General features: G+C 44.5%; 2 protein-coding genes across 2 annotated transcripts in view; both read left to right on the top strand.

Annotated features, from left to right (window-relative positions):
- Positions 1–13,121, top strand: part of LOC144497572 (mucolipin-2-like) — a 411,267-nt gene that overhangs the window by 231,026 nt on the left and 167,120 nt on the right. The window lies entirely within an intron of this gene.
- The window catches only part of LOC144497789 (atrial natriuretic peptide receptor 2-like), a 76,893-nt gene that overhangs the window by 55,279 nt on the left and 8,493 nt on the right, over positions 1–13,121 (top strand). Inside the window, exons 21-22 of the mRNA XM_078219226.1 lie at positions 7,816–7,968; positions 9,264–9,362. Of these exons, the coding sequence (XP_078075352.1) occupies positions 7,816–7,968; positions 9,264–9,362 (252 nt within the window). The remainder of the gene's footprint in view (positions 1–7,815; positions 7,969–9,263; positions 9,363–13,121) is intronic.

Raw genomic sequence — 13,121 nt, 5'->3', positions numbered from 1 at the left:
GTCTGCAGCTCTCTGGATAAACTCAGAACAGTTTGAAGTCAGAACAGATTCCCAAACACCAGGGATTCTAGACAAGCCCCCAACAGCAGATTCCCCCCTTCAGAAAGGCAAGACCTTGCTTTCACATAACCAGCAGAATTTCCAAAACCAGGGAGAGAGAAAGTTCTTTTCAACTTGATGCCCCTTCTAAAACTAAAACTCAAATTAAACAGCAGCTCAAACTGAAAACAAAAGAACTCCTGACACCTGACCTGCCAATCAGATTTTCTCCTAACAATGCAGAGTCATAAACGTCTCAATAAAAATAAACACCCCCCGTTTAAGCAGCAATAAAAAGACTCATGTAGACAGCCAGGCAACAACAGGAAAAACAGATTGAAAAGGTTTGCTTTCAACTGCAGACTACATGATTTTAAAAAAACACTTCTTAAAGGTACTTCTTAATGTCACAATTGCAATGAAGTTACTATGAAAACCCCCTAGTTGCCACACTCTGGCACCTGTTCGGGTAAACTGAGGGAGAATTTAGCATGGCCAATACACCTAACCAGCACGTCTTTGGACTGTGGGAAGAAACCGGAGCACCCGGAGGAAACCAATGCAGACATGGAGAGAATGTGAAGACTCTACACAGACAGTGGCCCAAGCCAGGAATCGAACCCGGCTCCCTGGTGCTGTGAGACACATCATAGAAACCCTACAGTGCAGAAGGAGGCCATTCGGCCCATCGAGTCTTCACCGACCACAATCCCACCCAGGCCCTACCCCCACATATTTTACCCACTAATCCCTCTAACGTATGCATCCCAGGACTCTAAGGGGCAATTTTTTAACCTGGCCAATCCACCTAACCCGCACATCTTTGGACTGTGGGAGGAAACCGGAGCACCCGGAGGAAACCCACGCAGACACGAGGAGAATGTGCAAACTCCACACAGACAGTGACCCGAGCCGGGAATCGAACCCGGGACCCTGGAGCTGTGAAGCAGCAGTGCTAACCACTGTGCCACCATGCTGCCCCGATAAACCTGATAGAGATCTACAAACTTATGAGAGTCATAAACAGGGTGGATAATCAGAGGCTTTTTCCAAGGGTAGAAGTGTCAATTACAAGGGACACAGGGAGGGAAAGTTTAAGGGAGATGTGCAGGGGAAGTTTTTCACGCAGAGAGTGGTAGGTGCCTGGAATGCGCTGCCAGAGGAGGTGGTGGAAGCAGGCACTTAGAAACATTTAAGAGGTTTCTGGATGCATACATGAATAGAGAGTGAATAGAGGGATATGGACCGAGTCAGGGCAGAAGGTTTTGTTTTAGTATAGTTAGGGCATCATGATTGGCACAGGCTTGGAGGGCCGAAGGGCCTGTTTCTGTGCTGTACTTTTTTTGTTCTTTGTTCTTAAGGGCCTTAAGTGGTGGCAGGGCTGGACGGCCATCCATGGATCTCCTTGCCATGGATTGAATTGGGGCAGAGGCAATGGGGTCCTCGCTCAACATCCTCTTGCTCAATTAACCCCTCCCCATCACCAAGCAGACCACAGCGAAGGGTATTTAAATCCAGCTGATGATACCAGAACTGTGGGACGCAGTTAGCAGGAAATGCTATTCTTAGAATCTTAGAATCCCTACAGCACAGAAAGAGGCCATTCGGCCCATCGAGTCTGCACTGACCACAATCCCACCCAGGCCCTACCCCCATATCCCTACATATTTACCCACTAATCCCTCTAACCTACGCATCCCAGGACACTAAGGGCAATTTTAGATTGGACAATCAACCTAACCCACACATCTTTGGACTGTGGGAGGAAACCGGAGCACCCGGAGGAAACCCACGCAGACACGAGGAGAATGTGCAAACTCCACACAGACAGCGACCCAAGCCGAGAATCGAACCCAGGTCCTTGGAGCTGTGAAGCAGCAGTGCTAACCACTGTGCTACTGTGCTGCCCTGTTAATGATAACATGGAGTTATTTCTTGAAAAGAGGCTCAGGGGAGGCCAGATAAAGGCCTATCAGATAATGTAAGTGTTTAATGGGTAGATGCGAAGAAAGTGTTTCCAGTTGTTAAGGACAAATTTAGAATCTGTCTAAAAACAAAGTCACCACTAAATCCAATGTGGGCATTCGAGGGAATTTTCTTCACCCAGGGAGAGGTAAGAATGTGGAACTCACTACCACAGGAGAATGATGTTGATATATTTAAGAGAAAGTTGGATAAAAACAAGAGACAGGGAAATGCTGATCAGGTGACGTGAATTGAAATGGGAGGAGGCTCATGCGGAGGTTGGGCACTAGCATGGGCTGAATGGCCTGTTTCTGTGCAGTAGACTCAATGTAATTTGTGCTTTTTGGAACACCATGTGTGTTATATATGACTGGAGGACGCTAAGGACAATGCACAGATTCTTGTGACAGTGACTAGATTATGCTGGCCTAAGACTCAATTTACTGTTATTTTTGGCCTTTGACTGCTTGGCTTTGAGCCGGGAAGAATGTTTTTTAAATAAGTCTTCATTCTTTGCATGGTGGCTTTGCATTATAAATCCCTGTTGGAAAACACAAAGACAGCCCTTCAATAGAATGGTTAGCCTATGTGACACCACTTATTATTATTGGACTGACTATATTATATGAACCCAATTTCATGCATATTACATTTTTGGTTCACAAAGAACTCAGTGATGGATGTAAGAATTCTAGCTATTTAGGGCTAACAATATCGCAAGTGTTTATCGGAGTGTCCACAACAAAAATGATTCTTGTCAAAGATCTATGGCTATTTGCGCTGCTCCATGTTAATGATAACATTTAATGATGCTGTATGGGGCTCTGTGTTGCCTGCCAGATGTGAAGGAGACAATCAAAGTGCCAGGACAACATTCTCTGCTGCAAATCGACAAACCTCCTTTCTGTATCCGAACCAAGAAAACATTTGGTCACCATGAATACACACAAAAAATTTAAAGTCACGAATATTTGTTAATGGAAATGAGAACTGGCCTTTGGTTCTCTGAAGAAGGACAAATTTGAGGACTGCATTGTGAAAGGATAAATATGTCAAAGGGCATCTTTCCTGGTCTCATCAATCATTTTGAATATATATTTGAATGTTTTAAATATACTGAGTAATTTCCCAGCTTTCCCTCTATGGTTTAGCTTCAGTTAGCTGAAAAGACTAAAGGAAATATAAATCTACTGCTGTTACAACTGGGGTGGGAAGAGTGCATGGATTATGTAGTTCCGCTTCTCTGCAGGTCATAAGTTTAAGTTTAACTTTAAGTTTATTTATTATTGTCACAAGTAGGCTTACATTCACACTGCAATGAAGTTACTGTGAAAATCCCCTAGTCGCCACACTCCGGCATCTGTTTGGGTCAATGCACCTAACCAGCATATCGTTTGGACTGTGGGAGGAAACTGGAGCACCCGGACGAAACCCATTCAGACATGGGAAGAATGTGCAAACGCCACACAGACAGTGACCCAAGCCAGAAACCGAACCCAGGTCCCTGCTGCTGTGAGGCAGCAGTGCTAACCACTGTGCCACCGTGCCGCCCCAGGTCATAATGGTCATACCGTTAGTTTCTATTACTTACCAAAATGACCAATTTTTAAAACTTCTCTGGTACTCAGAATAAAAGAAACTAAATAATAAATAACTGGAAGAGAAAATGCTGGAAAATCGCAGCAGGTCTGGCAGCATCTGTAAGGAGAGAAAAGATCTGATGTTTCGAGTCCAGATGACCCTTTGACAAAGCTTTGACAGACAGATTTTCAAACAAGGCAGAGAGTCCAGTAGGACTGCCCTCCCATCGCAGCTTATTCCCCAACAAGACTGACTTCAGAATAAGCAAGTTCAAAACTTAAAGCTTGGCTCTGCCATGCGAGTTCCAGTATGTCGCCAGCCTTTGCTTTTTTTGCCCCCATCAATTAGTGATTGCAGTTTGAAACAAATAAACCTTCCTCAAGTACCATGTGAGTCAGGCGATTTCTTGGAAGAAGACAGGCTTGATCCCAGTCCAGTGTGGAACTTACGACCTTCTTTATAAAAAGTTCCAGCTCAGCATCCAAGTCAGGGACCCAGGTTCGATTCCCGGCTTGGGTCACTGTCTGCACATTCTCCCCGTGTCCGTGTGGGTTTCCTCCGGGTGCTCTGGTTTCCTCCCACAGTCCAAAGATGTGCAGGTTAGGTGCATCGGCCATGCTAAATTCTCCCTCGGTGTACCCGAACAGGCACTGGAGTGTGGCAACTAGTGGATTTTCACTGTAACTTCATTATAGTGTTCGTGCAAGCCAACATTATTAATAAAGTTTTTAAGTTTAAAGTTAAAGTGTCTGGATAATGCAGCATCTTTCCATATTTAAAAAAGGTAGTTTGGAAAGAAACAGTTTTCCCAACACCTCTCTGTTTTATAGAACTTCTGACATCATATCAATCTATCACTTCTAGTGGGCGGAGGGGAGGGGAACACAAGAAGCTCAACCCCATCCAAGACAAAGCAGCTCACTTTATTGGCACCCCATCCACCACTTTAAACATTCGCTCCCTCCAACATTGACACACAGTGAAATCTTTGTGTAGCATCTACAAAGTGCACCGCAGCATTTCACAAAGATTCCTTCGACAACACCTTCCAAACCCACAACCTCTACCATTAACGGCAAGGGCAGCATGGGAATACCACCCTGGAAGTTCCCCTCCAAGCCACTCAGCATCCTGACTTGGAAATATATCGCCGTTCCTTCACTGTCGCTGAGTCAAAATCCTGGAACTCCTTTCCTAACAGCACTGTAGATGTACCTACATCACATTGACTGCATCAGTGCAAGATGGCAGCTCACCACCACCTTCTCAAGGGCAATTAGCGATGGGTGACAAACGTTGGCCTTGACGGCAGTGCTCACATTAAATGAAGGAATTAATTTTGGCCGAGATTGCACAACTGTCTGCCCATGTACTCATCGCCTGATTTAATTTTCTGTTGAAGCTGATTCAAGGAATTATGGGGCATGATGTATGATCAGCAGTCAATTTGACATCTCACATCATTGCCAAAGTTAAAAGTATCTCCACAGGGATTGCACGCAACTGGATTAATGCATCTTCCTCATCTAATCTATTGAAGGAAACACATTCATTCTTCCCACTGAAATGTTAGTGTCTCATTGATACACAAGGAAAGGCGTGCATTCATATAGAACCTTATCACATCTTTAGGAAATGTTCTAAGGTGCTTTATATGCAAAAGAATAGTAGTAAATGCAGCAGTTACGTTGTTGCACAGCAAGATCCCACAAACAGCACAGAGTTGACTGATCGATTTGTTCTAAATGTGCTCATTGAGGAAGAAATATCAGCCGGAGCACCAGGAGAGAACTCTCTTCTCCTTCAGATCTTTAACATCCACCAAACTGCTGCGGCAGACACAAGTTGTCTCAATTTACCATTTCTTGTGAAGGGTTGACACCTCTGACAGTGCAGCACTCCCTCAGCATTGCACTAGAGTGTCATTAGATCATAGAATCCCTACAGTGCAGAAGAGGCTATTTGGCCCATCAAGTCTGAACCGACACCGACAACGGCAGAGTATCTTACCCAAACCCTCGCCCCTGCCCTATCCTCATAACCTGACACATTTCCCATGGCTCACCTACACATCCTGAGACAGTAAGGGGCACTTTATCATGGTCATTCCACCTAACCTGCACATCTTTGGACTGTGGGAGGAAACTGGAGCACCCGGAGAAAACCCACGCAGACACAGGGAGAACATACAAACTCCACACAGACTGTCACCTGAGGCCGGAATTGAACCAGGTCCCTGGAGCTGTGAGGCAGCAGTGCTAACCACTCTGCCACTGTGTCAGACTGGAATATGTTTTAATTTCTTGGCATAGGACTCAAACCCACAGCTTGTTGAATGAACATCAGAGAGCTACCAACTGAGAAAGGTTGTGAAGTCTATCCAGTGTCAAATCAATTTAATGTGCGCAGCATGTGTAAATATCTGGCATGTGCCACTTCACCCTTAAGGCACCTCTGACTAAGATGCCAATTGAATGGAATCGCACTGTATTAGGGGCAGAATAGGACTGGGTGCCCATGTTCTCCAGGAATGAATGACACACGGGACTATTGCAGTGCTGCCATTGCACTGCCATAGCCATATTCCCCTCTGAGATAGGAGTCTTCAGCAGGATAGTAAGCCAATGAAGACCATAAATTGACTGTGATGACATTTCCCCAATAACCGGCCCCTTTTACAGTGAGAGATTGGGATTAGCTTAGGGGTCTAAAAAAAGTGGCGGCATGGACAAGTTGGGCCGAAGGGCCTGTTTCCATGCTGTAAACCTCTATCAGATCATTATGGACAGAAAGTGTGTCAGATTTCTATTAAAACTAGAGAGATTTTTATTAACATTCTGATCTTAATGTACATTTTGATTGAATGCTGCTTACAGGATGCATCCACATTCCCTGGTATCACTAATCTGGTGTTCACAGCATTGTGGGCTCTCCGTGTGTCTTGGATTTCCTCCGGATGCTCCAGTTTCATCCCACAGATAGATAGCCCAAAACTGGAACAAAACTGGAACAAAATAACATGAAATGACGTGGCAACTTATTAATCTGTGGGACTCCTCCACGTATTTTAAGTCCAGTTTGTTTTGGAAGGGCAGTCATTGTTACAATGCGGGTACATCCAGCCACCAGTCTGTGCATGCAAGATACCACAAATTATATTAACTCGTCTGTCAATCCCTCTGTAATTGAGGCCATGAGTTCTCTAACCTAGGATTTGTCCTCCAACCCTCTTGAGATCTCTTGAGTTGCAACAATTCTGATCTCTCATGCAGCTATATAAGACCCTTGTCAGACCCCACTTGGAGTACTGTGCTCAGTTCTGGTCGCCTCACTATAGGAAGGATGTGGAAAAGATTGAAAGGGTGCAGAAGAGATTTACAAGGATGTTGCCTGGATTGAGTGGCATGCCTTATGAGGATAGGCTGAGGGAGCTCGGTCTTTTCTCCTTGGAGAGACGAAGGATGAGAGGAGACCTAATAGAGGTGTATAAGATGTTGAAAGGCATAGATCGGGTGGACTCTCAGAGGCTTTTTCCCAGGGTGGAAATGTCTGCTACGAGAGGACACAGGTTTAGGGTGCAGGGGGGGTAGGTACAGGGGAGATGTTAGGGGTAAGTTTTTCACACAGAGGGTGGTGGGCGAGTGGAATCGGCTGCCATCAGTGGTGGTGGAGGCGAACTCAATAGGGTCTTTTAAGAGACTCCTGGATGAGTACATGGAGCGTAATAGGATGGAGGGTTATAGGTAGGTCTAGAAGGTAGGGATGTGTTCGGCACAACTTGTGGGGCCGAAGGGCCTGTTTGTGCTGTAGTTTTTCTATGTTTCTATGTTTAACTCCCCCTTCCTTCTCTCATTGGCTGCATTCTCAGGCCTTCAGTTGACTGGGCCATAACTTTTGGAATTTCCTCCCGAAACCACTTCACCTCTTTCCTCCTTTAACACTCTTTAAAATATTCCTCTTGGATTAAGTGTTTGTCCTGTTATTTCCCTATGTGGCTTTGTTTTGTCTGGTAATCTTTCTTATAAAGTGCCGTGGGAAGTTTCGCTACAATAAAGGTGCTTTATAAACGTGAGTCGCTCTTATCTCATTATAAAATGTGCTGGTGTCTGCTCAGCTGGTGGTGTTCCAGGTAGCATTAAACAACCTGCAAAACTGCAGAATAAAGACAATTAAACTGTGAGAGAGTGACCCATTCCGCTGATGCTCTCTCCCATTTCTCACCCCCCACAGATATGGTGGTTTCTGGAGTGCCCAAAGAGAATGGCATAAACCATGTGGGCGAGATTGCAAGCATGGCACTGGATTTAGTTGCAGTCTGCTCCTCATTCATAATCCCACACAAGCCAGACGTCAAACTGAAAATCAGAGCAGGTGTTCACTCAGGTAAATCGTCTTTGATTTTTGGATACCATTGATTTCCTTCCCAGATATCTCTGCCTCTCAATCTCCCTTCAAAGCCACACTTCTTCAATCACACTTTCAGGTCCCCAAATTATCATCTTTGGCTTGATGTCAAATGAAGCAGTTTGGATGTTTTATTATGTGAAAGACGCAATTTTTTCATTTATTCTTTCGTGGCCATGGGCGTCGCTGGCAATGCCAGCATTTGCTGCCCATCCCTAATTGCCCTTGAATTTGCTCGGCCATTAGGGCAGTTAAGGGTCAACCACGTTGCTGTGAGTCTGGTGCCACATGTAGGCCTGAATGGGTAAGGACAGCAGATTTCCTGCCCTAATGGACATTAGCAAACTAGATGGGGGATGGGGTTTTACGACAATTGATGATAGTTTCATAGTCATCATTAGTGAGACGCGGTTTTAATTCCAGACTTTGTTCATTGAATTTAAATTCCACTAGCTGTGTACCTGGTCCTTGGATTCACAGAATCCCTGCAGTCCAGGAGGAGGCCATTCAGGCCATTGAGTCTGTACCAACTCTCTGACAGAACATCCCATTCAGGTGTTATCCCGTAACCCCGTGTATTTGGCCCGCTAATCCACCTAACCGATACACCTTGGGACACTAAGGGAGAATGTAACATGGCCAATCCACCTAATTTGCACATCTGGTAGAAAACCGGAGCACCCGGAGGAACCCCACACAGACACGGGAAAACTCCACACAATCAATCAAGGCCGGAATTGAACTGGGTCCCTGGGCTGTGAGGCAGCAGTGCTAACTACTCTGCCACCGTGCTGCCCTCTATCTGTGACAATACCACTACATCTTCCCATCTGCTTCCACCCTCACCCATCACCCCCCCCCCCAACCCCCCCCCCCCCCCCCACCACCACCGCCCCCCCCCCCACCCCCACCCGATCTAAACACAACTTCTCCTCACCAGCATCCATGTGCACTTTCCAGCAGTGTACCAGTGAGTGGTCAGGCGTGGAAACCTCTAATGAATTTGTTCCTTTTTCGATCCCATTTGGTTGAAGGGAGTTGTGACGTTCCTTGTTGGGTCCATCTGGCTGAAGTCCGCTAAATCTGTCTATCTCAAACGGCTAAGTTGCTAGCTTCTGCTCTCCTCCTCTGCATTACTCATTGCCTTCCACAAATATGGGATCCAGGGGCGAGATTTTCCAGTTCATCCATGCCGTTGGCGGGGCTGTAAAATTCCAGTCCAGCTGTCTGAAGATATAATTGTATTTCGTTTTGTCTTACCTTAACTTTGAAAGGTCCAGTAGTGGCTGGCGTAGTTGGAACCAAAATGCCTCGCTACTGTTTATTTGGGGATACAGTAAACACAGCTTCAAGGATGGAATCAACAAGTGAAGGTCGGTAAATCATTGAATCACCGACACATTAACTGTGATATCTGGTGTGACTGTGAATGTGATAAATAGAGTCATAGAGGTTTACAGCATGGAAACAGGCCCTTCGGCCCAACCTGTCCATGCCGCCCTTTTTTTTAACCACTATTGCCTGCATTTGGCCCATATCCCTCTATCCTCATCTTACTCATGTAACTGTCTTAACGCTTTTTAAAAGACAAAATTGTATCCGCCTCTACTACTGTCTCTGGCAGCTTGTTCCAGACACTCACCACCCTCTGGATGAAACAATTGCCCCTCTGGACCCTTTTTCTCTCTCCCCTCTCACCTTAAGCCTATGCCCTCTAGTTTTAGACTCCTCTACTTTTGGGAAAAGATGTTGACTATCGAGTTGATCTATGCCCCTCATTATTTTATGGACCTCGATAAGATCACCCTTAAACCTCCTACGCTCCAGAGGAAAAGGTCCCAGTCTATCCAACCTCTCTTTATAACTCAAACCATCAAGTTCTGGTAGCATCCTAGTAAATCTCTTCTGCACTCTTTCTAGTTTAATAATATCCTTTCTATAATAGGGTGACCAGAACTGTACACAGTATCCCAAGTGTGGCCTTACCAATGTCTTGTACAACTTCAACAAGACGTCCCAACTCCTGTATTCAATGTTCTGACCAATGAAACCAAGCAGGCTGAATGCCTTCTTCACCACTCTGTCCTCCTGTGACTCCACTTTCAAGGAGCTATGAACATGTACCCCTAGATCTCTTTGTTCTATAACTCTCCCCAACATCCTACCATTAACTGAATAAGTCCTGCCCTGGTTCGATCTACCAAAATGCATCACCTTGCATTTATCTAAATTAATCTAAATTAATCTAATTATCTAAATTAAACTTGAGGCCTTCACTCTTTCTGATTTGTCACATTGCCAATCCAATTTGGATGAAGAGAATTTTCCCTCACTGAATAATTGTGAAGAGTGAAGCCAGACCCAGACCCTTTGCCAGTATTGACTTATTAGCAGCACATCGAATTAACTGGTGTACGTTGTAGAATGTTACTGTGATTAATTTAGCTGTGCGCTTAGGTACAAAACTGCATTGACTTTAAAAAAGATTCCGTGACTGCAGGTTTAAGATGGAATCTGAATTTGTATTGCCTGTCCTCAGGACATCCCAAAGGGTTTCTGTATAGGCAATGAATTATCTTAGAAACATAGATACTATTGCTATGTCAGCAAATGTGACAGTCAGTTAAGGGCTTGTTATATAATTGTCTCTTAGCTCTATATTTATCCCTGCAGCCCTCAATGCCATTTTTAAAGATTAGTTCTCAGTATGTGGGTCTCACTGCAATGCCAGTAATCATTGGTCATTCCGAGTTGCCCTAAAACAAGTAAGAAGTCTCACAACACCAGGTTAAAGTCCAACAGGTTTATTTGGAATCATGAGCCTTCAGAGTGCTGCTCCTTTATCAGGTGATTGGATTCCTCACCTGAAACTCACCTGATGAAGGAGCGGCGCTCCAAAAGCTTGTGATTCCCAATAAACCTGTTGACTTTAACCCAGTGTTGTGAGACTTTGTACTGTGCCCACCCCAGTCCAAGGCCGGCAGCTCCACATCATGGCTTTAAAACAAGTGAGTGGGTTTTTATGCCTCTTTGAAATGCTGTCAATCAAACAGAAACTGTAGATGTTGAATAATTCCTTCCTTATCCTTTCAATAGGGAAATTTCACAGTAACTTCATTGCAGTGTTAATGTAAACCTTACTCATGATTAATAAATAAATAAACAATCAATTTACACATTTAGAGGCATTGACAGAGAATCTTTTTCTCGCACACAGAGTCATTAATTCTCAGATAGCAGTGGAGGTGAGGTGAATATATTCAAGGCAGCCTTAAACAGATATGTGGAAGATCAGGGAGCTGAGGGTCATGGGGGGTATCAGACAGGAAAATGAAGTTGAAGCCATAATCCAGTCAGCCATGATTTTCTGGAATAGCGGAGTGGGCTCGAAGGGCTGAATGGCCTACTCCTGCTTCTATGTCTTATGGCCAGAAACCCCCAAGCTTACCTGCAGCTGGGATTCTCCAGTCCCACTGCAGTGAACGGAGTTTTGAGCACCAAATTCTCCATTCTCACTGGCGGGGGATGGGGGGACAGGGGAAACGAGATTGGTGACTCCCACCCTAGCTTTCCATAATTAATCTTATTTAGAACAAATAAGAGAACATTGAACAGAACAGCACAGGATCAGGTCCTTTGGCCCACTAAGCCTGGGCTGATACATGACGCCTTTCTAAACTAAAGACCTTTCGCCTATTCATGTATCTGTCTTAAGCATTGCTATTGTATCTGCTTCCACCACCTCCTCTGGCAGCGTACTCCAGGCACTTACCACCCTCTGTGTATAAAAACCTACCTCTCACATCTCCTTTAAACTTTTCCCCTTTTACCTCAATCCCATGTCCCCTAGTCATTGACATTTCTACCCTGGGAAAAAGCCTCTGACTATCCATTCTATCCATCCACCTCATAATTTTGTAAACTGTTATCAGGGCACTCCTCAGCCTCCGACGTTCAAGTGAAAACAAACCAAGTTTGTCCAATCTTTCAAAACCTTAAAACTTCATAAAAAGCAGTAGACATGAGCCCCACATCACAAACCTCCATCGATAGGATTTATAGCAGGAAATAGTGAGTATGCCTCATTTAAACCAGTTCACACTACCTGGTTTTGAAAGAATATTCTAACGTTCCTACAGAGTGAAAATTTAAGTCTCCATTTCAACTATTTTTCTTCAATGTCTACTTCTTGCTAGACTTAACACTACTAGCTATTTTATGAGCCATTGGCCATTGACTAGGTTGCTGGACAATGATGGGGTGTAGGGACTTGTATCCTGCCTCGATGTACTGTTGCTTCATTCTTTGCTATCATGAAGCCAGAGCTTTGTTGTAAACCCCTTTGATGTTTTATCCTTTGTAATCTCTGTAGTAAAAGGAACCTATTGCCTTATTTATGCTGCAGCAATTTCCTTCTTTTACCCTCTCCACTGCTGAGATCACAAACCCCGATCTAATGAGCCTTTTATCTCTGTATCATATCATTAAAGCCAACTGGCTTATTTATTTAAGGATCAATCTGTGCCTATCCCTGCAGAGTACAATGCCATGAAACTGAAATTCACCTTCCCCACTGTTGTCAGTGTCCTTGTAATCAACAGATAGAACTCGCAAGTAAACAGTTTAACCGGATTCTGCCTACATTAGCCATTCTGTCTTTGTTCTGTATTTAACTAATGTACAAACCTAGCTCTGCTCTTGCACTGAAATAAAAGTGGAGAACACTGGAAACAAGGTCAAGGACTGCCTGTGGGTAAAGAATCAAAGGTCACTGAGCTGTAGCCAGCCATGTTGGTGTGATGTAGTACTGGAATCATATACACATTAGCCTGTTTATGGAGAGATGATGGCCTAGTGGTATTATTGCTAGATTATTAATCCAGAAACTCAACTAATTTTCTAGGGGACCTGGGTTCAAATCCTGCCATGGCAGAATTTGAATTCAATTAAGAAAAATCTGGAATTAAGAATCTACTGATGACCATGAAACCATTGTTGATTGTCAGAAAAACCCATCTAGGTTCACTAGTGTCCTTTAGGAAAGGAAATCTGCTGTCCTTACCTGGTCTGGCCTACATGTGACTCCAGAGCCACAGCAATGTGGTTGACTCTCAACTGCCCTCTGAAATGGC

This window comes from Mustelus asterias, chromosome 8, assembly GCF_964213995.1.
Source record: "Mustelus asterias chromosome 8, sMusAst1.hap1.1, whole genome shotgun sequence".
Taxonomy (NCBI): domain Eukaryota; kingdom Metazoa; phylum Chordata; class Chondrichthyes; order Carcharhiniformes; family Triakidae; genus Mustelus; species Mustelus asterias.
This window is presented reverse-complemented; position numbering and strand designations above follow the sequence as displayed.